This window comes from Tamandua tetradactyla, chromosome 15, assembly GCF_023851605.1.
Source record: "Tamandua tetradactyla isolate mTamTet1 chromosome 15, mTamTet1.pri, whole genome shotgun sequence".
Classification (NCBI taxonomy): Eukaryota; Metazoa; Chordata; class Mammalia; order Pilosa; family Myrmecophagidae; genus Tamandua; species Tamandua tetradactyla.
In genome coordinates, this window is record NC_135341.1 from 44,479,051 (window position 1) to 44,503,246 (window position 24,196).

Consider the following 24,196-nt stretch of genomic DNA (forward strand, 5'->3'; position numbering starts at 1 on the left):
ATTTCTATTGAAATATTATGTTACCGTTTAAACTGACATATAAGTGACAATATCGAACTATGGCATTTTTTAAGGATGTTGAGAGAATAAAATTCTACTGAAGCATTACCGTACCCTCTAAATTAAGAGTGAATATTATTATAATAGGAAAAGATGGCAGATGATATTCTTCTTTATTAATACGGGAATCTCAGGAAGCAGTCAGGGCAGTGACCGTACTCTTGGGCTTGGATTTCATGCTTTTCCAAAAGTGGAAGTCTGGCTTCTCAGGGAAGGTGCAGCCACATCACCTAATTATGATGCTTGCTGCATAGTGGCCAGCACAGATGCATTCATTCAGGGACTTTTCAGAGACCAGCTGAGACAAAAAACCTCCAACAGATGCATCTCCAGCTCCATTGGTATCAACAGTTTCTTTCTGGTCTTGATCCAAGACAGCGAAAGTGTTGACTTCACTTCATGTAGCCATTATAGTGTCATCTTTCCCTCGGGCAAAGATAACAATTCACTGCCTCTTCAGGTTCACCTTTGGCAGGGCTTGTGTCTTTTTGGCTATCTCTTTAATGTCTTCAGTCTCAAAGCCTTGCTCTCTAGCAAAAGTGGCAGCTTCCATCTCATTTCCAAAATGTATGTCAACATAAGGCATAACTTTCATTAATGGTTCCTTGTAGAACTGGCTAATAAATGGTACAGGCAGATTCAAAGTGAAAGTTCTGTTGTTTTCAGAAGCATGGCGGGCCACTTTTAATATTGATTCTGGGGAGACTGTAAGAAAAAAGCCTGCTATATAACAAACTCTTGCTTTCTCTACCAACAACCAGTTTTTCTCTAGATCTAGATGTTTTTCCTTTTTGTCACCATTGGCAGCAGCAATATTAGCTACAAGGGATCTGTTGTCACCAGTGATGCACGCAGCACAAGTTCCTGTTGGCTGCTCACTCTGCTTATAGTAATGAGCATCCACATGGGCTTCAGCAGCTTTTTGCTTCAAGATCTCCCCAAATTTATCAATTCCAATGAATCCAAAAAATGTTGCTACTTTGTGTGGTTGCTGAATCATCCACTGGGCCACTTTAATTGAGCTCTAGGTAGAGCCAACAGCATTATATTCAACTTTGAATTTTTTTTACAAGTTCATCAAGCAGTTCCTCTGTCTTCAGCCAAGATTTGGTCATTTGGTTTCAGAGAATACTTATCAAGGAAATCCTTGTCCACTACAGCAGAGATGTCCAGAAGAGGATTTGCCATTCCAAAAAGAATATTTTCACTTGGGTGGTTGTATAAAGGCAAATATAATAGAATAAAATATCAGTGAACCTGCACCCAAATGTTCTGGTTTCAGTTCCTTAACCAGTTGTTTCGTTTGGGCTTCAGTTTACTCAGCTGTAAAATTAGAGGATTCTTGTCCTCCATAACTTGAAGGGCTCAACGCTCGTGGTATCTCCACCTTCAGGTTTTGGGGCTTCAGCTCCTCCTCGCCTGCCATCTTCAGCTTCCCACCCAACTTGGCTTGGATGTGCTCCACCACCGCCTCTAGAATTTTTATTTGGTTTGCAGCATCTTTAATCTCTGTGATATCTGCTATTTTACTATTTATTCTTTCAACTTCCTCTTTATGTTCTAATAGTGTCTTCTTGATCTCCTTTATGTCGTTAGCCATCCCATTGATTTTATTTAGTAGAGTTATATGAACATCTTTGATTAGTTGTTCCAAAGTCTGTGTCTCCTCCAGGATTTTAATTTGGTCATTAGGCTGGGCTACATCTGTCTGCATCTTCATATGCTCAGTGATCTTCTGTTGCCTTTGAGGTATGTAAGTAGCTTGATAGAATCACTTTGGAGATTGATTTCCTTCAGTAGTGTAACACTTTTGTGTTAACAAGATGGGTGTGAAATAGGGCACAACAATGCAGTGATGGGTTGTAGTGCAAGTATAGGCACTGGTTGGGGACGCTATGCTGGTGCCTGTTAGCACAAGGTGTAAGATGCAGGGTTGTAGAGGTGCAGTGCAGGGGCTGTAGGGGCAGGGTGCAACTCAGGCAGGTCTTCGAGTGCAGGAGCAAGGTGCCATGTGGGGAACACAGACATAGGGTGTGGCAGGAGGTGGAGGTGGGGCTGCTATGCAGATGCACAGGGGCTGCACAGGCAGAATTGGATGGGTGCGTAGAGTGTGGGGGTCATGTGTATCAGGCACAGAGGTCAGGACACAGGGAGGGCAGAGCGCAGGTGTGTCCTTGCACAGGGGGAGGGGTCCATGAGGGCCAGGATCGGATGTGCAGATGTCCAGGGGCGGTGCACAACTTGCTGGGGTTGCAGGATGTGGCACGGTGTGGGTGATGTTGAGTGTGTGGGACCCTGGTTCTGGTGCACAGGTGCCGGGTTGGGTGGGGGGCAGGGGTACATGCCTGTGCAAGGTGGAGGCTTTATGGCACAGATGCACACATGAGCACCTGCTAGGTGTGGGAGCAGGGCACTTGTATCACTGGGGGGTGGGGCAAGGGTGGGAGGGCAGAGGGGTTGGATGCAGGGGTCAAGAGATTGGTCCACAGATGTGTGGGTGCCGGGTGGGGAGGATGTTGCTGTGTGCGTGTGTGGGTCTGGGGGCTGGGCCCTGGTGTGTGCATGTGCAGAGCTCAGAGGGGACAGGGTCGGATTGTGCAATTGTATGGGCTGGGGGGGGTGGCCCAAGTATGAAGGTGAGCACCTGTAGTCCAGAGGGAGAGGAAGGTGGGGGTTGAGGGGCTGGGGCAGGTATATGCATGTGCACAGGGCAGGGTATGGGACAGGGTGGGGAGTTGGGGCCAAAGTGCTTGGAGTGCGGTGGGGGGATGCATGATGAGGTTCAGGGGTGTAGGGGGAGTCATAGGTTGCGGGGCGGGGGTGGCATACATGAGCATAGCACATTCAAGGAACGCAACTTGGCTTACTTCTTTGTCCCTGTCTCCCTGTCTGTGCATTTCTGAGGGCTCTGGATCTCCTTTTGGAAAGGGGCGCATTAGGCTATTTGCACTAGCTGGATGGTCTCCAGTTCTGTCCATCTCAGTTCTTCAGCTTTTGCAACCGGGGCCTCTCAGTAGAAGACCCTCCCCGGTCACTTACACTATGGAATCACCGTCCAGTCATTTTTCTGTCACTTCTGTACCTGTTCATGGGGCAGGGGTGAACTCAACCTATCCTATTCCACATTCTTCCTCAATTCACTTTTCAAACTAAGCACACCACACCCATTCTTAGAGCTGCAATATCTTTGAGGACCTTAGCTTACTAATCCTGTCCCCTCCCTTACCAAGGTGTTGAATGAGATTTATTATTGACCAGAGTGTGATGCATATGAAAAATGAAGGTAGGACTTTGAGTAATGGGCTAGGCAGTTGATTTTTGAGTTTATTGTAGTTGACTAATCAGAGACTTGTGCACTCATACATTATGTGTTTGACGCCCTTATTTTATCTATGGGTAAAATATATAGGCAGTTCAAATTAGTTCAGTAAAGAAGGAAGTATATACATGTACTGTGACTAAGGTAAAATTGTATTTATTATTGCCTCATTGTGATAGAATGCCTGTTAGTTTCCTGTGTGAAGGAAGATGAATGAAAAAGGAAAAGGAACCTTTGTTTCCTGTGATAATGGAAATGAACTTTTTTTTTCCTAACCTTCTTATTCACATAACCATCAGGCTACTGTTTTATCTTTCTTTGGTCTTACTAAGAGAAATAATATTAGACTTCGGGAGAAGATGGCGGTTTAGTAAGACGTGCGGGTCTTAGTTCCTCCTCCAGAAAAGCAACTAAAGAAATAGAAACAATACGAAACAGCTCCCGGAGTCACGACAGAGACCAAAAAGACAGCGTACCCGATTCTGGAACAGCTGAACGGGCAGGGAGAATCTGCTGCGGTGAGATACCCGAGGGGCACGCGTTTTCCCGGCCGGGGCGGCTGGCGACTGGGGTCCCCCCCACGCACGTGGCTCCCTGGTCTGACTGGGAACGTTGGATAGCGGGGCCCTCCCACCACGCTTGGCGTCTCGGGCCAACTGGGCAATTTGGACCGGCACTCCCCCAAGCCGCGGCAGCCGGCGACCCCCCCTCCACGCGCAGTTTCCCGGGCCGACTGCGAGATTCGGATTGGCGAGTTAAAGGAGCAACAGCATCTTTTACTGGTGGGACCCGCAGACAGACGAGTGCCACGAGCGCCACCTACTGGGCAGGAAAAGAAAAACAGAACCCAGAGATTTCACAGAAAAACCTTTCAACCAGCCAGGTCCCACACCCAGGGAAATCTGATCAAATGCCCAGACACCAGCAGAAAATAATGGATCACGCTCGGAAAATTGAAGATATGGCCCAGTCAAAGGAACAAACCAATAGTTCAAATGAGATACAGGAGCTGAGACAACTAATGCTGAATATACGAACAGAAATGGAAAAACTCTTCAAAAACCAAATCAATAAATTGAGGGAGGACATGAAGAAGACATGGGCTGAACAAAAAGAAGAAATAGAAAATCTGAAAAAACAAATCACAGAACTTATGGGAGTGAAGGACAAAGAAGAAAAAATGGAAAAAACAATGGATACCTACAATGGTAGATCTAAAGAGACAGAAGCTACAATTAGTGAACTGGAGGATGGAACATCTGAATTCCAAAAAGAAACAGAAACTATAGGGAAAAGAATGGAAAAACTTGAGCAGGGGATCAGGGAACTGAATGACAATATGAAGCGCACAAATATACGTGTTGTGGGTGTCCCAGAAGGAGAAGAGAAGGGAAAAGGAGGAGAAAAACTAATGGAAGAAATTATCACTGAAAATTTCCCAACTCTTATGAAAGACCTAAATTTGCAGATCCAAGAAGTGCAGCGCACCCCAAAGAGAATAGACCCAAATAGGCGTTCTCCAAGACACTTACTAGTTAGAATGTCAGAGGTCAAAGAGAAAGAGAGGATCTTGAAAGCAGCAAGAGAAAAACAATCTGTCACATATAAGGGAAACCCAATAAGACTATGTGTAGATTTCTCAGCAGAAACCATGGAAGCTAGAAGACAGTGGGATGATATATTTAAATTACTAAAAGAGAAAAACTGCCAACCAAGACTCCTATATCCAGCAAAATTGTCCTTCAAAAATGAAGGAGAAATTAAAACATTTATAGACAAAAAGTCACTGAGAGAATTTGTGACCAAGAGACCAGCTCTGCAAGAAATACTAAAGGGAGCACTAGAGTCAGATACGAAAAGACAGAAGAGAGAGGTATGGAGTAAAGTGTAGAAAGAAGGAAAATCAGATATGATATATATAATACAAAAGCCAAAATGGTAGAGGAAAATATTATCCAAACAGTAATAATACTAAAAGTTAATGGACTGAATTTCCCAATCAAAAGACATAGAATGGCAGAATGGATTATGACCCAGCAATACCACTGCTAGGTATCTACTCAAAGGACTTAAGGGCAAAGACACAGACGGACATTTGCACACCAGTGTTTATAGCAGCATTATCTACAATTGCAAAGAGATGGAAACAGCCAAAATGTTCATCAACAGACGAGTGGCTAAACAAACTGTGGCGTATACCTACGATGGAATATTATGCAGCTTTAAGACAGACTAAACTTATGAAGCATGTAATAACATGGATGGACCTAGAGAACATTATGCTGAGTGAGTTTAGCCCAAAACTAAAGGACAAATACTGTAAGGTCCCACTGATGTGAACCGACATTCGAGAATCAGCTTGGAATATATCATTGGTAACAGAGACCAGCAGGAGTTAGAAACAGGGTAAGATAATGGGTAATTGGAGCTGAAGGGATACAGACTGTGCAACAGGACTAGATACAAAAACTCAAAAATGGACAGCACAATAATACCTAAATGTAATGTAACTAGGTTGGAACACTGAATGAAGCTGCACCTGAAATATGGTTTTTTGTTTGTTTGTTTGTGTGTTTGTATCTTTTGTTTTTGTTTTTTTCTTTTTCCTTTTTATATATATATATCTATTATTAGTATTATTATTTTAATTCTCTTCTCTATATTGGCATTCTATATCTTTTTCTGCTGTTTTGCTAGTACTTTTCCTAAATCGATGCAAATGTACTGGGAAATGATGATCATGCATCTATGTGATGAAACTAAGAATTACTGAGTGCATTTGTAGAGTGAAATGATTTCTAAATGTTGTGTTAATTTCTTTTCTTTTTTTTGATTAATAAAAAAAAGTAAAACTAAAAAAAAAAAAAAAAGAAATAATATTATAAAAGACAGTAGAAAGAGAACAGTGCATCTCCTATCATTTTAAGAGGGAATCTGGGGAATGTAAGATAGAGAAAGGAAGACAGATTTGAAGCTAGAGGATATTTCTTCATTAAGAAGGCCCTGAGGGTAGTTTAATTTACTACTAAGAATAAAGTAATCTTTTCTCCAAAGGTAACCATCACCAGTAATAAAGATTGTTAATGTGATAGGTTGGAAACTAATCAGAGATAAGAATTAGAGCCAGGTAGTATGCTGGAATAAATGAGTCAATAGCAGTTGAAAGCAATAAAGACCATACTTAACTATATTTAAAAGTGCTTAGTAGGATTTCCAGCATGATGTTGAGAAAGCAGTAAAGAATATCACTTTGGTTTGAGTAATTTAAAATTGTCAAGTTGAAACTGATAAAGGACAGCCAGAAATAATTGTAGCTACTATTTTAATTGACAAAAGTAATTTCAATTAAAAAATTTCATTAGTTTTAACAATGTAATATAAAAAAAGAATTGGTTGTGTGGAAGAAACCTCAAAATATAAACGTATGTAACTCCCTAGAGGTGGCTCTATAAACTTAAAATACAGTTAATCTTTAAAAGTTCATGGATGTATACTGGAGTTTTTATGGAAACTACAAATATTTTAAGTACACCCAGATATTTAATAATGTTCTAAATTATTTTAATTGCAAAACCTTATGGAAATTCCCTTTTTAGGAAGATTCTTCAACCAATCATTATGTCAACCAACACAGATGTTTCTCTATCTTCATATGATGAAGATCAGGGATCTAAACTTATCCGAAAAGCTAGAGAGGCACCATTTGTCCCTATTGGTAAGTTTTACTTTGACATTCTAGTAATCAATCTGTTGTAAGCTTGAGTACAGTAGAAGCATAGTAAATTCATTTATCAAGCACATCCTGAAAGCATTTGTTCTCAAATTCTTTATTTCTTTTGTTGCTGAAATATGCTGAGACAGTATGATATAAATCTCAATACAGAAATTCTTATGTGTATCCAGACTTTGTTTTACTGATTTGTATTTCAGTGAATGTTTAATTGTGTTGGGAGTCCCCTATACAGACCACCATAGCTAGAAGGATTCAAAGGATTCAGAACAGTGATAAGATCAGCAAAGGGAAAAGGCACATGGAACAAAGGCCAAGAGAAACCAGGGGCAAGCTTCCAGGTATCCCCTCCCACAGAAGTCACATGAAGACACTTATTTCCCCTAGTATTGATGTATGCCAATACTTGTAAAGTACAGCCAACCAACGTAGCTTGGTGTCCAGGGTGTTTATTGAGGGTCAGTCATGTGGGCAATATAGCTCTTGCAGCACTGACCTTAGCTTCTTGTTCTCCAGCCCTGTATCAGTTTGGCCTCTGGTCATTGGAAAGGTTTCTTCAAAGAAGATATATAAATGGCCAGTAAGCACATGAAAAGGTTATAGCCATAAGGGAAATGCAAATCAGAATTTACATTGGGATACTACATCACACCAACTAAGGTGGCTATAATCAAAATGATGATGACTGTTTATAAAAATGTGGAGAAGTAGGATCCTTCATGTGTTGCTGGTGAAAATGTAAAGTAGTGAAAAAATGGGAACTAAGTATTGATACATTGCCTACAAGAGGATGAACCTCGAAAACATTATACTCAGTGAAATGAACTTAAGCCAGACACCAAAGACCACACATTGTATCATTCCATTTATATGAAGTGTCTAGAAAAAGCAAATTTATAGAGCTAGAACGTAGATTAGTGGTTGCCTAGGGCAGGGGGCTGGGAATGGAGAGTGACTATTAACAGGAATGGGGGTTAAAAATGTTCTAAAAACAAATTATGCTATCAATTATACACCTCTGTAAATATACTAAAATTCATTGATTGTACACTAAAGATGGACAAAAGGTGAATTTTTGTGATATAAAAGTTGTATTAAAAAGACATTTTAAAATGTCTTAATTGGGCGGGCCACAGTGGCTTAGCAGGCAGAGTTCTTGCCTGCCATGCTGGAGACCCGAGTTCAGTTCCCAGTTCCTGTCCATGAAAAAAAAAAAGTTTTAATTGTATAAAGAATATAAAAATTGCCTTTTCTCCCCCAATTTAGAATTATCGTAGTTAGCATTTTGATATACATATTTCCTCCAGTCAATTTTTACTTTGCAAATTGCGGATCGTATTAATGTGCCTGTATGTAGTTTTTATCTGTTTTTACTCTATGGTATTATTCAAAGACCCGACTTTTAATGGTGATCTTATTCCATTCTATAGATATAAAAATATTCATTTAACTATTTCCTCTATTATTAGACATTTATGTGATTTCTGATCTTTTACTATTGCAAATTAAGCAGTAATGAGCACCTTTAAAGCCTGACCACCACGAATATAAAGAACTTTGATAGCTTTTAAAGGAATTTTTCTTTTGACTATTGTGCTGGTTTGAAAGGATTATGTACCCCAGAAAAGCTGTGTTTTAATCGTGATCCAATCTGATGGGAGCAACTGTTTCTTTTAATCCCTATTCAGTAAGTGTAAATTGGAATTTTTTTATTAGACTATCTCCATGGAGATGTGACTTGCCCAGTTGTGGGTATTAAGCTTTGATTAGAGGGGGATGTGACTTCACCCATTCCGGGTGGGTCTTGATTAGTTTCCTGGAATCCTTTAAAAGAGAAAACATTTTGGAGAAAGCAAGAGAGCTATGAAAACCAAGAGAATCCTTTGGAGCTGAAGAAGGAAAACATCCCTGGGAGAGCTTCATAAAATAAGAAGCCTGGAGAGAAAGCTAGCAGACATTGTCATGTTCACCATGTGCCTCTCCAGTTGAGAGAGAAACCCTGAACTTCATTGGCCTCTCTTAAATGAAGGTAACCTCTTGTTGGTGCCTTAATTTGGACATTTTTATAGACTTGCTTTAATTGGGATGTTTTCATGGCCTAGAACTGTAAACTTGCAACTTAATAAATTCCCCCTTTTAAAAGCTGTTCTCATTTCTGGTATATCGCATTTCGGCAGCTAGCAAACTAGAACAACCATATACGTAATGAGTTAGTTGCAAAACATATAAAACAGAAAGAGACCATTCCCTATAATCTTGCCTCTGAAAGACAGTATCAACAATTTGGTGCATCTATGAGTGTTTTCTTCTCTATACACTATACAAAATATTACTTATAATATTTTTTAAAATGAGATCACTTTTCATTTAGCCACATTTTTATCTTTTTATATAAATACATATAGAAATACCTTTATATTTTAATAATTGCATAATTAATTTTTAGATATATAATATTTTATAGTGGTCATCTATAAAGCTTTTTGATTATATAGTCCATGAGTAAAAAAATTAATTTGAAAGTGTATCAACATGATTTTCTGTTTATAAGTCATATTTACAATTGCTTTTGTTCTTATGAAATATGCACAAAGATATTGTTAAAAGATGAAACAAAAATAAATACAATGTTCTTTCTGTACCTTAGCTTGTTATCATTTGCAAACACATCACTCCTTTAGAGTATATGCTTTCCACATTTATTTAACCATTGTCCTATTCATTGACAATGGAGTTCTCATTATGTTGCTTCTACAAACTTCTATAATAATGTGTGTGTGTGGACAAACATACATGTATATCATTATATATTTAAGTTTACATTTAAGTGAGTCTGTAGAATAAATATCTAGAAATAGAAATACTTGCTCTAAATGTATGGTTTTGAGGGGATGGTTTTTACCAGTTTCTTTTAAAAAAAATTGTATCATAGTATACATATGCTCCAATAGGATCTGACAGGGCTAGTTTTCCCATACTCTTCATGGTGCTAGATATTATCATTCTTTTTAATTTTTGAAAATCTCATAGATAGAAAGTATCTTGATTAATTTTGTATTTATTTGATTGCTTTTGAGGTTGAACACCTTTTAATGTAGTTTTTTGGCATTCAGATTGTCTCTTCTGTGAATTAGCTTTTTTTTTAATTTATTTTTTATTTGTGATGCATAACCTCATACAAACACAAACATTCTTATCCTATGATCATTCCATTCTTGTTACATAATCAGTAACTCACACTGTCATCACATAGTTGTATATTCATCATCATGATCATTTCTTAGAACATCTGCATCAATTCAGAAAAAGCAATAAAAAGAAAACAGAAAAAAATTCATACATACCATACCCCTTACCCCTCCCCTTCACCAATCACCAGCATTTCAATCTACTAAATTTATTTTAACATTTGTTCTCCCTATTATTTACTTATTTTTAATCCATATGATTCACTTGTCCATCGATAAGGTAGACAAAAGAAGCATCAGACACAAGGCTCTCTCAACCATATAGTCACACTGCGACAGCTATATCATCATACGGTTATCTTCAAGAAACATGGCTACCGAAGCACAGCTCCACATTTTCAGGCAGTTCCCACCAGGCTCTCCTTTACATCTTGAATAACAAGATGATACCTACTTGATGCGTAAGAATAACCTCTCAACTCTGTTTGGAATCTCTCAGCCATTGACACTTTGTCTCATTTCCCTCTTCCCCCTTTTGGTCGAGAAGGTTTTCTCTATCCCTTGATGCTGAGTTTCAGCTCATTCCAAGATCTCTGTCCCACGTTGCCAGGAAGGTCCACACCCCTGGGAGTCATGTCCCACGTAGAGAGGGGTAGGGTGGTGAGACCTCGTTGTGTTGGCTGGAGAGAGAGGCCACATCTGAGCAACAAAAGAGGCTCTCTTGGGGGTGACTCTTAGGCCTAGATTTTAAGTAGACTTGACTTATCCTTTGCGGTGTTAAGTTTCATATGAACAAACCCCAAGACTGGGGGCTCAGCCTATAGCTTTGGTTGTCCACACTGCTTGTGAGAATATCAAGAATTCAACTTGGGGAAGTTGAATTTCTCCCCGTTCTCACCACTCCCCGAAGGGGGCTTTGCAAATACTTTTCCACTCACTGATCGAGTCACTCTAGGATTCATCGAGGCATCACTCTGGACAAACCAGCAAAATCTCATGTCCAACCTGAGATTCCAAGTACTTATGGCATTCAATCAAACTATCTACATAAGTTATATTAGGAAATGCACTAGTCAAAATATAAAGTTTGTAACAAACATTTTTTGCTTTAGTCTCACATATAAGGTGACATTTTAAAGTATTAATTACCATCTATTTTCAGTACCCTGCATTATTGACATTCCTTTGTTCTTCCTCATGCAGAAACATTTTTTAATTTGCATATTTAGTCACTATCATTATACACTCTAGGCATTCCTAGATTGTACCATCTCAGCCTTTTCTGTCTATTTTTCCTTCTGATTTCATTTGTGCCCCCAGGCCTCCTCCCTCTATCATTCTATGAATTAGTTTTATTTTTTTTAATGGGTTGTTTGTCTTTTTCTAATTGAATTATGTGTTCTTTATATATTTGAATACTAATGTTTTGTTATATATTTTGCAAGGCTTTCATGACCCTAGAATTATATTGGTCCCTGTGTTTCCTAACGTTTTACCATTGAGAGACTAATCTATCTGGAATTTATTTGTGGGTATGGCATGAGGTAGTTTCTTAAGCTGCCAGAATGCAATATACCAGAAATAGGAACAGCTTTCAGAAAGGGAATTTAATAAGTTACAAGTTTACAGTTCTAGCACCAAGAAAATACCCAAACTAAAGCATCCAGGGAAAAATGCCATAATTCAAGAAAGGCTGATGGGTCTGGACCACCTCTGTCAGCTGGGAAGGCATGTGGCTGGCACCTGCTGGTCCCTTGCTCCTGGGCTCCATTGCTTGTAACCTCTGTTCCTGTGGGGGTTCTTCAATTGGTTCTCTGGAGCTGGCTTTCATTTCTTGGCTCCCCTCTCTCCAGGTTCTGACTTACTTAACATTTCATGGAAGAGCCTTTGGCACTGTTTGCTGCCCTCCAAGCATCTCTAAACATTCGTGTCTCTGCTCTCTCTGTCTCTCTCTCTCTCCAAAATGTTTACTCTTTTAAAGGATTCCAGTAAACTAATCAAGACCCACCTGGAATGGGTGGAGTCACATCTCCATCTAATCAAAAGGCCACACCCACAATTGGGTACATCGCATCTTGGTGGAGATAATCTAATCACACTTTTCCAACCCACAATATTGAATCAGGATTAAAAGAAAGGGCTACCCCCAGAAGATTGGATCAGGATTAAAACATGGCTTTTCTAGGGTACATAATAGATTCCAAAACAGATGGATTCTAACTTTATTCTTTTTTTTCCATGTAGTTAATTTTCCAACACAGTACTTTGATATATATTGTCCATCATTCCCCATGGATTTGAAATGCCAGCTATGTCATATGCTAAACATACACCCGCACGGGTCTGTTTCTTAATTCCATATTTTGTTGCTTTGGTCTTTTTTCTCTTTATATACTAGAAACTTACTGGTATATTTAGACCTCATAAGCCTGTACACTTTCAGTATACTACCTTTTCAAAAAAAGCTTGTCTCTTTACTTTAAAATTGGCTCATCAAGCTCTAAAAACAAGTTTCAGTAGAATTTATGTATGGATTGTATTTAATTCTTCCTCTAGTACATGGGTAATAACTTTGAAAACATGAAGTGTCATGTCCTAAATGTTTTGTGCCCTCAAAATGGATGACTTGGCTATATATAAAATTTTAGAATCATAATTTTTTTACCTTAGAACTCTTAACATTGTTCTATTTCTTTCTTCTGAGCACTGATTCACGTTGTCTTCCCAGTACAGTATTTCAAAGTTGGAAGTATACAGGCAAGTTCTGTTGCTGTGTCTCAATGATAGTAATATATAGAATTGTTTCTGCTATATTAGCTGAATCTCTTCCGGGAAGTAAGACAGAGAGAAAGGATTACCCTGGCATCCTTTAAAGGAATTTATCAACTAGCCCAGTGTTCTAGTTTGCTAGCTGCCAGAATGCAATATACCAGAAACAGAATGGCTTTTAAAAAGGGGAATTTAATAAATTGCTAGTTTACAGTTCTAAGGCTGAGAAAATGTTCCAATTAAAACAAGTCTATAGAAATGTCCAATCCAGGGCATCCAGGGAAAGATACCTTGGTTCAAGAAGGCCGATGAAGTTCAGGGTTTCTCTCCCATCTGGAAAGGCATGTGGCGAACATGGCATCATCTGCTAGCTTTCTCTCCTGGCTTCCCTTCACGAAGCTCCCAGAGAGGCATTTTCCTTCTTCATTTACAAAGGTTGCTGGCTGGTGGACTCTGCTTCTCGTGGCTATGTCATTCTGCTCTGCTCTCTCTGAATTGTTCATTCTCTAAAACGTTTCCTCTTTTATAGGACTCGAATAAACCAATCAAGATCCACCCAAATGGGTGGAGACATGTCGTCACCTAATCCAGTTTAACAACCACTCTTGACTAAATCACATCATCCAGGGAGATGATCTGATTACAGTTTCAAACATACAGTATTGAATAGGGATTATTCTACCTTTAGGAAATGGGATTTTGATTAAAGCATGGCTTTTCTAGGGGGCATACTTCCTTTCAAACCAGCATACTCGGCAAGCCCACAATTTAAAAAGAATCTTGATTTTCAGGGTCTGTTACTCTTTACTACCAGTTACGGATATTTGTTCTGGGGAGGGAAATTAACTCAATTTGTATGTTGTCTAAATAATGGTCTGATAAGCCATCCTTATAAAAATAGTAGAAAGTATACTGATTGGTGGTGAAACCATTTTGTTCCCCCAGACTTTCCCCACCCCCCAAATCCAATGCATCTGACATACTTGTGACAATTTGTTTTACAGGGATGGCAGGTTTTGCAGCAATTGTTGCATATGGATTATACAAACTGAAGAGCAGGGGAAATACTAAAATGTCTGTTCACCTGATTCACATGCGTGTTGCAGCCCAAGGCTTTGTTGTGGGAGCAATGACTCTTGGTAGGTTCCTATGAGCAATTTTCAAATTTGTGGTCTCCTTTCAGTGTGTTTCTTTACAAACAAAACAAGGTAGTCAGTTTCAGCTGATCCTGAAGTAGTTTGTAAATATCACTAATATTCATTTTCATGTAAAAATTGAATTAAAGATAACTCAACTGGTGATGTAATGTTACTGTCTATGAAATATTTCACTAGGGTTTTAAAGAAAAAAAAGTCTTATTCAGTACTGAGTTCATGATTTTATTGAAGAATCCAGACTTAAAATAGGATTGGTAGTAATCTAGTATCTGGGAAAATATATGATTGCCATTTTATTGAGTTTTTGAAGGTGGAAATGATTTTTAAAGTATAGATACTGCATGCTGTTATTGTCTTTATAAATCATTGACTTTATCTGGTATCTGGTATTGTGTAGGAAGAATCCATTCCTTTTAAAGTTGCCACATAAATACTTATTTATTTTTTAAAAATAAGTATTGTTTAATTGTGTGAACTAGTCATACTAGCCTTAAGTACTTGGCAAACTATGTAAAAAGAGTTTTTGAAATTTATATTGTTTTTAAAAGGCAAGAGTGTGAGCAACCTTGAGTCTTGTTCTCCTTGTCAGTATTTCATGCAGCCAAGGGTGCTACTTTTACCCATTTTATGAACTGTTTTTATTTTCTTAATATTGAATAAAATATTTAAATGCTTAACTAGCATTCTTTTTCTTTAGGTATGGGCTATTCCATGTACAAAGAATACTGGGCAAAACCTTAACTTTAGAAGAAGAGATGATGTCATGGTCTTGCTGGTGGTATTTGCTTTCGTTAAGACACTTCAAATTGAGGTTACACATATATGCTGAAAATAAATTGAGTACGTTCAGACAGTAACACAATTTTTTGAATATTGGCTTCCTTTCTTTCAGGCTTGATTTGTCTGGTGACCAAATTATTGGTGACAAGTTCACTAACTAGGTCATTCAGGGAAATCAAGTTAGCACAAAAGAAACATGTCATTCAGATTATCTTGATAATGGTAAAATGTCCACATTCTTGAACTCTTATAGGTGAAATTAGCTCTAAAAAAGACAGCAGGCAGAATATCACATTGTTTGGCTCTTATGTAAGAATACCATTTACCCAAATTAATTTAATTTTTTTCTGCCACCTTCTGCACTTGTTTCGCATTTTGGTTTCTAGGGCTGGTTGACTCTTAAAGAACTCTTTCAGAAAAGTGCATGGAATACAACATTGTAATGTCTCCCACAACTGAACATATGTGTGTTTAAACTAAACCTGAAAACCTGGTAACAGAGCTGCTTAGAAGTAGTATTTATTTTAGAATCATGCTTATTAATAAACATGAGAATAACTTAATTATGGATTCCATTTAACTCTTTCATAATTGCAGAATTATATTTTTACTGCTGTTATAACTTTTAAATGTCATCTTGAAATAGAAGTATGTAAAGTGCTAATCAAAAGAAAATGAGGACTTGAAATGTGTATAGTATTTGTTTATTTTCTCTGTAAGATTCACAAATGTTGAACAAAACACCTTACCTGTATTGAAGGTGATAAGTGATTTATGAACAAGTTGGTTTGGCAAGGGATTATATACAGATTTGATATACTGCAGAATGCTTTGTTGCACTTGTGAAAATTTTTGGTCTGACTTTACATTCCATGGTGATAACATGGTAAACATATTGTTATTAAAGTGAGTGAATACATCAGATGCCTTGTATTTATTTCAGTATTACCAAAAGGGAAAATATGTCAGTCCCCAAAATAGTGCAAAAATTAAGTTCCAGGCAGAGATGTCTCATTTCATAGATGAGATAGAGGCATGGACAGGTTAAGTTACTTGCTCAAGGCCATGATGCTAGAAAGGTCATAAGTCTGAACTAGAACCTGGGCAGTTTAGCCTAAGAACCTGTATTCTTATCCACTGTGCTATACTGCCTCTAGAACTGATTGCATGGTTGTGCATTTTTTTCTAGTTTGATTGATTCTAATTGTCTTTTAAGAAACAATCTAATCTTTGGAAGCATTTTTTTTTTTTACATGGGCAGGCACCAGGAATCGAACCCTGGTCCTCTGGCATGGCAGGCAAGCATTCTTGCCTGCTGAGCCACCGTGGCCTGCCCATTTGGAAGCATTTTGTCTAGAAAATACAGTGATATTGATAAGTAGAGTGGTAGATGCCAATAGATGTTAGATACTTAAAATGTTGGCCTTTGTGAAATGAATGGTGGAGTCATAAATAAAATTAGCCAAGATTTTGCTCACCACTGACTGTATAACCTGGACTACGTGAGGATTTTCTCAATCTTTTCCTATCTATGAAATGAAAGACTGAACTAGAAAATTTTTATGGTCATCTATAGCTGATGGATCATTATATAGCTCTGTGTGAAAGTGCTTTAAAAAAAAGTATTCGGCTATTTACGGAAGTCGCCGCTACCAGCATAGCAGTCTCTGGGTCTCCACTGCTGCCGCAATTGCAGCAGCTAAGTTCTGCGAGTAGAATGGTTGAGGTGGGCTGGGGCGGGGCCAGAGGTCAGCTGCTCTGCAAAATGGAGGTAATCAGGGACAATTTTAAGAGTAATCTTCACAAAGTGTACCAGGCCATAGAAGAGGCAGGCTTCATCATCGATGGGAAACTTTCAGGAATCGGTGATGGACCTTCAGTCACTGCATTAACAAATTGTTTTGACACCCCAGAAGAAAGGTATCAGAAACTTAAAAAGCATTCCATGAACTTTTTGCTATTTCATTTTGGCCTTTGCACTGTTTTTTGGGGGCGGGAGGGGCAGCCTTATAGTCACACCAGTCAGTGCAAAATCTGTGTTTTATTAAAGACATTTCGGAAGATCCATTCAAAAATACATTGTGCTCAGTAAAAATTAACCATTTCATGCTGATAATTAAATTTACCACAGAATATATATGTGTATAATATTTACAGCAACAATAGAAATTTTACAGAAGTTCACAATGAAATACATGCCAGAAAAAACCTGGTAAGAAAAAAAAACTTGGTACCAGCACATGATACAAAGAGTTACATAAACACTTTACAAATGGTTCATAATTAGGTTGTCAGGAATTTAAATATTCAACACTTTAAATTCAGTTTAGATTCAAAAATTAAAAAGATTAATACCATATCACACCTTGCCACAGTAAAAAGTATGGAATTATAATTTATATTATGGATTATAAAGTCTGTACAATTGAGAATTTCCAGTGATTCTTCATCTACCACAAATTTGGATGTTGCATCATTCTGGTTTATCCTTATTTTTGTTGTTAAGCATGAACAGGGTGTCCCAGTTTCACTGTACCTTGTGTTTCCCTGACAACCCCTTGAGATTTAGTAGAGACTGAAGAGGATCTGAATAGTCTTCTAAGTATATACAGAATAACTACCTGAATTCAAAATGGCACAAAGTAATTCTTGGAGATAGGAATTGGGGGCAGCTATTTTATTTGGTAACTATATTTGTTAATTCAAATTTACAGTGAGAAGTTAGTTCATTCCATCACAGCATTATCCCTGCGGCCTGACTCAGTCAGTAAACAAAGAGTATACAAAGGGAGGGAAACAGACTGAGATGACTACAGTCAATTGTCTATCTTCAACAAAAACTGATTTTATGTAAGCTTTCTTTCCATTTTGGAAAAAAATCTAAGCTGTTGTGGAAACTTCAATATTCCCCAGAAACTCTGAATGCTTTATAACTGGAGCTTTTGACAACTTTGGCAACTATTACATTAATCCCACAACAGGGACAAAAGTCAAGACATCGACCTTTTCTATTCCTGTGTTTCTTCTGATTAGACCTGATTAGCACTAGGACAAACGTGTCTACTCCTGATATGAATCACATCAGCTTCATGGAAAAGTAAAAAACTGAACTAAAGGAAGTCCTGAGGAATTCTTAGCAGTCTGTCAAAATAGAGGGAACAGAGGAACAGATAAGGTCTCTTTCCCCCTGATACTCTGTATTGGAAGAGTAGCAAACAAGGCAACTTCTAATCTGCATATAACATGGAGATTGATTGAAGATTCCAAAGGAGGATCAAAGTACTACCCAAGGGTCAAATGTGGTTCAAAGGGCTTTAACCTTGTGGGTAATGAAGGCCTTAAAAGTTTTAGGCCTCCTAAAACCTTACAACTGAAACGCTAACTGGCAAATTTTTGGTCTATACTTTAGACTAATGCTAAGTAGAAAAGAACATTCTCTTTACAAAGACCCATGAGTAACACCTTGATTTATTTCCCCCTCATGTGCAACTAACATCCCTGGACACGATCAGGACCTAAACTATGCAAGGACTGAGATGAGGCATGCTGCAGTTCTCCCTAGTCTATCCTACTTTTTTTTTCTCCTGAAGATTTGGAAGTAGATGCTACATTTCATCTGCTACCAAGGATCATGTCTAGAGGGCTACTGCTGGGGCCTGAAAGTTGAACAGAGTTCATACTGTTATAGTCCCATGTAGCCACAATTCAACTCCCTTTAGTAGAAGTATAATACTTCATATCACAAATGTATAAAAATATGGCAGATAGTGTCATAGCGATAGTTTCTTTAAATGAATATATTTATAAAACATTTACCGTATATACACATTTATATGTAGAATAAAATACTCCCGATGCAATATATAAACATTACTGTTTAGTTTTTATAGAAACTACTGTAGCTGTCCCACTGCGTCACAATGTTCCAAATAGCTCAAAATTACATTATAATATAAAATGTAAGATTATAGCATTACAATATTAATTATAAATGTTACAAATCCTGTCAAATATGGAGTTTAGAAAAGAATAAGACACAGTTCATCTCCTAACGCTTTGAAGGGATACTGTTGGATTACAACACACCCTGATTTAGCCTAGGCAGAAAAAAATGTGTGGTAAGAGACTTGAATGAGACATAGTTTTCTATCCCTTGGGAAAAGGGATAGAAGGCACGTCCTGGCTTTCCCAAGTTCAACAGAAATGGCACTAAAGCTGGAATGTGAAGGGGAGAAACTGGCAAGAATTTCTTCCTTGTTGACACACCTATCCACTCTCACACAAGACTAAGTAACTCCTGCAGCTCTAAGATCCCTGACTAGCACTGGTGGCCGTGACATGCCAGACGGCCCCATTCATACAATACTGCACACACCCTCATAAAGCTGAAAAGACTGGCTTACCACTCTGACGCAGCCCCTTTCCCTCCCTCCCCCATCCCTCTCTCCTCCCAACTGGCTGTCTCCTGCCCCTTCCCTACCCCAAGCACAAATTACAAGGCTGTTTCTTTTAAATCGTTCAGGTTTGGCATTCGTGATAGATTTGTTCTCTTGGCACCTGGCTGTTCAGAGTAGGAAGGCCCCTCTGTGGCACTCCTGGTCACAGAGGACACGTGCCAACCAGTGTCCATCTGACCTGGCAGCTAAAGAGCTGGCTGGCCCTTTGGTATGGGCTCCTGCCGGATGTTACTGCTCCCACTAGTGGCCTGGTTCATGGGGTGAATACAAATTTCTGGGAAGGAATTTTTGGCTTGTTGAGTTGTTAAGGGCTGAAAGCCGGGATCTGAGGAAGCTGGATGACTTGTGGCTGAAGAGCGGTGTAATAGCTTGCATAGTGATTGTAATGGCTAGCTTTGTGTCTGTAGATCTGAGATCTTTTCCAGATGCCACTCCTCTGATCCACTGCTTGGGGGCCAGCAGAGTGAATGGCTTTCTGTAATATTAGAAGATCTGGGCCATTAGAATTGGGTACTGTTTGAGATTTCTTCTTTTTCTTTTTCATGGACCTGAAAAAAAACCTTGCTTTTCCTTCTCCCTGAGCTGTTCATAATGACTCACATTTTCAGGACTTTTCCTTGGTTCAAAAAGGCCGATGACGTTCAGCGTTCCTTTCTCAGCTCGAAGGACACATTGCAAACATGGCGGTGTCTGCTAGCTTTCTCTCCAGGCCTCTTGCTTCATGAAGCTCCCCGGGAGGTGTTTTCCTTCTTTATCTCCAAAAGTCACTGGCTGGTGGACTCTGTGGTTCTCTCATTCTTGTGTCATGATTCTGCATCTCTCTCCTTTTTTCTCAAAAGGGGACATTGCACTTTCAAGTATGACTATACAGATTCAAAGTACATAACAAAGTCATTTTTAACTTCTACTTTTTCCCCAAACCCTTCAATGGATCCTTACCAGATGTCAAATTTGTTTGTCAGAGGTCAAGCACTAACTTTCTAGCAAGCCAAGGATTTGATTTTAATAAAGTTTTTCACAATTGAATTCCATATTTAAATCAGTAAGAAGAAAGGCAGTTAAGAGAGAAGTATGATGAAAAACATTTACAATCCAATGGTGCAGGATCTCTATCATATGTATCTCCTAACCTTCAGAATGTCCTGTGACGATTCCTGAGGATCAAAAGAAATTTACTGACTGAGTGGTAGAGAAAATAGAAGATTTATTACAAAGTAAAGAAGGCAAAAACTTGGATTTTGAGCTGGGTTCCAAAGAAAGCTAACATCAGATGTTGAGCTAGAAGTATCCCAAAGACATTCATGTTGAGACTTTAGAAACTGAAAAGAAAGAGCGGTATATAGTTATAAGTAAAGTAAATGAAGAAGAGCACAGAAGAAGAGAGGAGCAAAAACATACTAAAGAACAGGAGGAACTGAAGATGCTGTGGGATTTTCTAGAGTCATTCATGACATTGCTAATTCGGGAAAACTTGTTATTGGATTCAATATGCTCTTGGATGTTATGCACACAGTTCACCAGTTCTACTGCTCACTGCCTGCAGACTTAAATGAGTTTAAGGAGATGACGTGCCTTCCCCAGACTCTTGGATACTAAATTGATGGCCAGTACAAACCTTTAAAGGATATAATTAATAATACATCTCTTGCAGAATTGGAAAAGCAGTTAAAACAAATTCCTTTCAATTCTCCTAAAGTTGAAAGTGTAGAAGGTTTTCCAAGTTATGACATAGCTTCTGAACAGCTCCACGAGGCAAGATATGATACTTTTATCACAGGAGGTTCTTTTCTAAGTCTTCCAAAAATTCACGTATCTGCCAGATAAAAACTCACTGAACCTTTTTTTTAACAAGTTACTTCTTACGAGGGTCATGGATATCCCATATCTAAACTTGGAAGGAACAGACTTGCAACCTAAACGGGATCACGTACTCCATGTGACATTCCCCCAAAGAATGGAAAATGAGTGACCTTTACCAGTTTTTCCGTGCCTTTGGTAACACTCAGATATCATAGATTGATGACACATCAGCATTTGTTTCTCTGAGCCAGCCTGAGCAAATATAGATTGCTGTCAATACCAGCAGATATGCAGAAAGCTATCAGATCCAGACCTAAGCTGAATATGTGGGGAAAAAAGCTTGAGGAGAAGCAGATCAAGAGAAAGATGACAGAAAATAGGTGGAAGGAGGTTGAGAGAAGGCGGTTAAATATTTAGTGCCTATCCTATGCACTGCAGAATCACTACTATCACGCCAATAGTTTACAGGCACCGGCACACAAGGAAAGAGAAATCTGAGTCCTAGTCAAGCAGAAGCTGGATTGGAGGACAGAGAGTCAGGGAAGATTTCTGACACCGAACTTGAGCAGACAGATACCTGTGCTGAATCCCCCTCAGAAGGGAGGGAAAAAAGTAAAAAATGAAAAAGAATGAAGACAAGTTTTCTCCAGCAGGAGGTATTTCCGGCAGCTCTGCCAAGTTCTTTGAAGTTCCTGATATATGGTAACCAAGAACTGAGTGAAAAAAATTGCTAGTGCTGTCACTGAGAGAGGACCAGCCAACACTCCAAAACCATTTGAAAGCCATACTGTATTTAATTGAATAAAACGTGGTGTGTGAGGAGTTTGAAAGTAGAAAACAAATTATATATTATTAGGAATTTTTCTCAACTTTGAATAGATGTTGTAAGAGATGCCTACAGGCAGTCCTAACAGTTGTTTCATGAAGGATAAGCCTTTAGAAAAACAAATTTGGGAACAAATGTTTACAATTGTCATTCTAATAGAGGAGTACACTATTGATTTTGTTAAACCAACTGGATAGTAATTTGACAACCAGTGATCTAGACAAATAGGAGAGGATGAGAAGAAAAGATGAGTGAAGTTTGGGGATGGTAATAAGCATATTATATGCTCAAAACAAAATGAGTGGGATTGCTTGCCTGAAAAAAAGAATGGTAAATTAGGTTGGATGGGTGGGCTAGCATCAAATTATGGGAGTTCTTGAAAAATGGCTCAAGTGGATAAGACCTGGGTTCTTGGCTCTGCCACATATTACTGTGGAGCCCCACTTTCCTCATCTGTAAAATGGGGGCCATGTTAGTGACCTAGGGTTGTTGGGTGAATGTAAAGGGTTTAGCATAGCACCTGACACATGCTGAGAAATAAGCAAGACATGTAAGGACAAATTCACCATGATTTCACTGATATGAAATATCAAGAAATAGGAAATTCATAGACAGATAGGTTAGAGATTACCAGGAAATGGGGGAAGTGGAAAACGGAATCATTGCTTGATGGATATAGAGCATAAATTTTGGAAATTTTTAAATAAAATCCACTTTTAATAAAGTGCCTGGTATAAACCAGGACCATCCTGGAGAGGGAGGAGTTGCTGTTGCCATTATTACTAACACTGGGAATGCAGTAGTACAAGGAAATACGTGGGCCCCGCCCTCAGAGCTTATGGTGTAACAGGAAAGGCTGCCATAAAGTGAGTGTTACAGCAAAGCATTAGATACAGGATGCAACAGGAATGTCTGTTGGGGGAGCTAACCCAGGAATTCAGTCAAAGGAGGTCATCCCCAGGAAGCAGTGTTCTACTTTAAGAAGAGTGGTTCAATGAGATGTTGATATATTATTTAGAGTTAGATCCTTGGCTTAATGTTGGTTGTTACTGGACCATTGGTGTATGGTTGCTTCCATGCATCTCTCCTCCAACTAGACTGTATGAGGGTATGATGCTGCTTTTCATCCACAGCACCTGGCATTAGTGCTTGGCTTATATATATGTTCAATAAGTATTTGTTGTACTCATTAAAATAAGGAGGTTTTGTTTATTTTTTACACTCAGGATCCTGCTGTCCCTAGAGAAAACAAAGGTACCTACCTACAGCTAGTTCATTAGCAACTGTGACATCTGGTGGTGATGGATGGAATTTGAATCTGCACCTCAGAGAATTTTGAAGTGGCCAGACCATGGTTATCTAGGCCATGCCTCTTGTCTCACGGATGAGGAAATGCCACCTAAAGAATTCCACGGATTTAAAAAAAGGCCCTATCACCATATAAATCTACAACCCATCAAATCATATCTACCAGGCCAGAACAAAGCTGAACGGATGAGCATAAGGTATTTTAAAGTTCTCCTGTGTCAAACAGTGAAACTTCCAAATATTATTTATATACTTGACGCTGCTAGAAAGTTCTTCAAATAGAATGGGGAAATCTGAGAAGAAATTGAACCTGCACCAGCCTCAACTGGATTGCCTTATGCCCACTTTATCAGTGAATGACTTATCTGTTAAAAGTTCATGGAAGACCCAGCCCTTCTCATGTGGCATAGTCCTATTCTTTTTTATATATATATATGAACTTAATCTTAATAGCACACACATACAATGTTCTTATACTCCTCTCTCCACCCACCTTTTTGTTTTACTTGTTACAAATTACATCTTTATATATGATATGTCCGAAACAAAAATTTACCTTTGTTTTTCATACATTTGAATTATAAGACCTATAAGACGTAAGATGTGGAGTAATTTCCCAAAACATACAGTATAATAGCATTGGCATTTTTAATGCCATATGGCTACTTTTACAAGAGGTTTTTATTTCATTGTGCTGTTTTGATCCCCTGCTTAGCATCCTTTCCTTTCTGTGTGAAGAAGTCCATTTAGCACTACTTGAAGGGCATGTTTTGTGGTGATGAACTCCCTTGGCCTTTTAAAA

At 38.6% G+C, this 24,196-nt stretch overlaps 1 protein-coding gene and 2 pseudogenes across 4 annotated transcripts in view; 2 read left to right on the forward strand and 1 right to left on the reverse strand.

Annotated features, from left to right (window-relative positions):
- The window catches only part of HIGD1A (HIG1 hypoxia inducible domain family member 1A), an 81,119-nt gene extending 66,034 nt beyond the window's left edge, over positions 1 to 15,085 (forward strand). For all 4 annotated transcript variants that reach the window (XM_077129664.1, XM_077129661.1, XM_077129662.1 and 1 more), the window contains exons 2-4: positions 6,976 to 7,094; positions 14,071 to 14,205; positions 14,921 to 15,085. In XM_077129664.1, coding sequence (XP_076985779.1) covers positions 6,998 to 7,094; positions 14,071 to 14,205; positions 14,921 to 14,964 — 276 coding nt within the window. In that variant the 5' untranslated portion in view covers positions 6,976 to 6,997 and the 3' untranslated portion in view covers positions 14,965 to 15,085. The remainder of the gene's footprint in view (positions 1 to 6,975; positions 7,095 to 14,070; positions 14,206 to 14,920) is intronic.
- Positions 501 to 1,336, reverse strand: LOC143657361 (adenosine kinase pseudogene; annotated as a pseudogene).
- A 123-nt stretch (positions 15,086 to 15,208) lies between the features above and the next one.
- Positions 15,209 to 23,301, forward strand: LOC143657364 (poly(A)-specific ribonuclease PARN-like; annotated as a pseudogene).
- Positions 23,302 to 24,196: the final 895 nt, after the last annotated feature.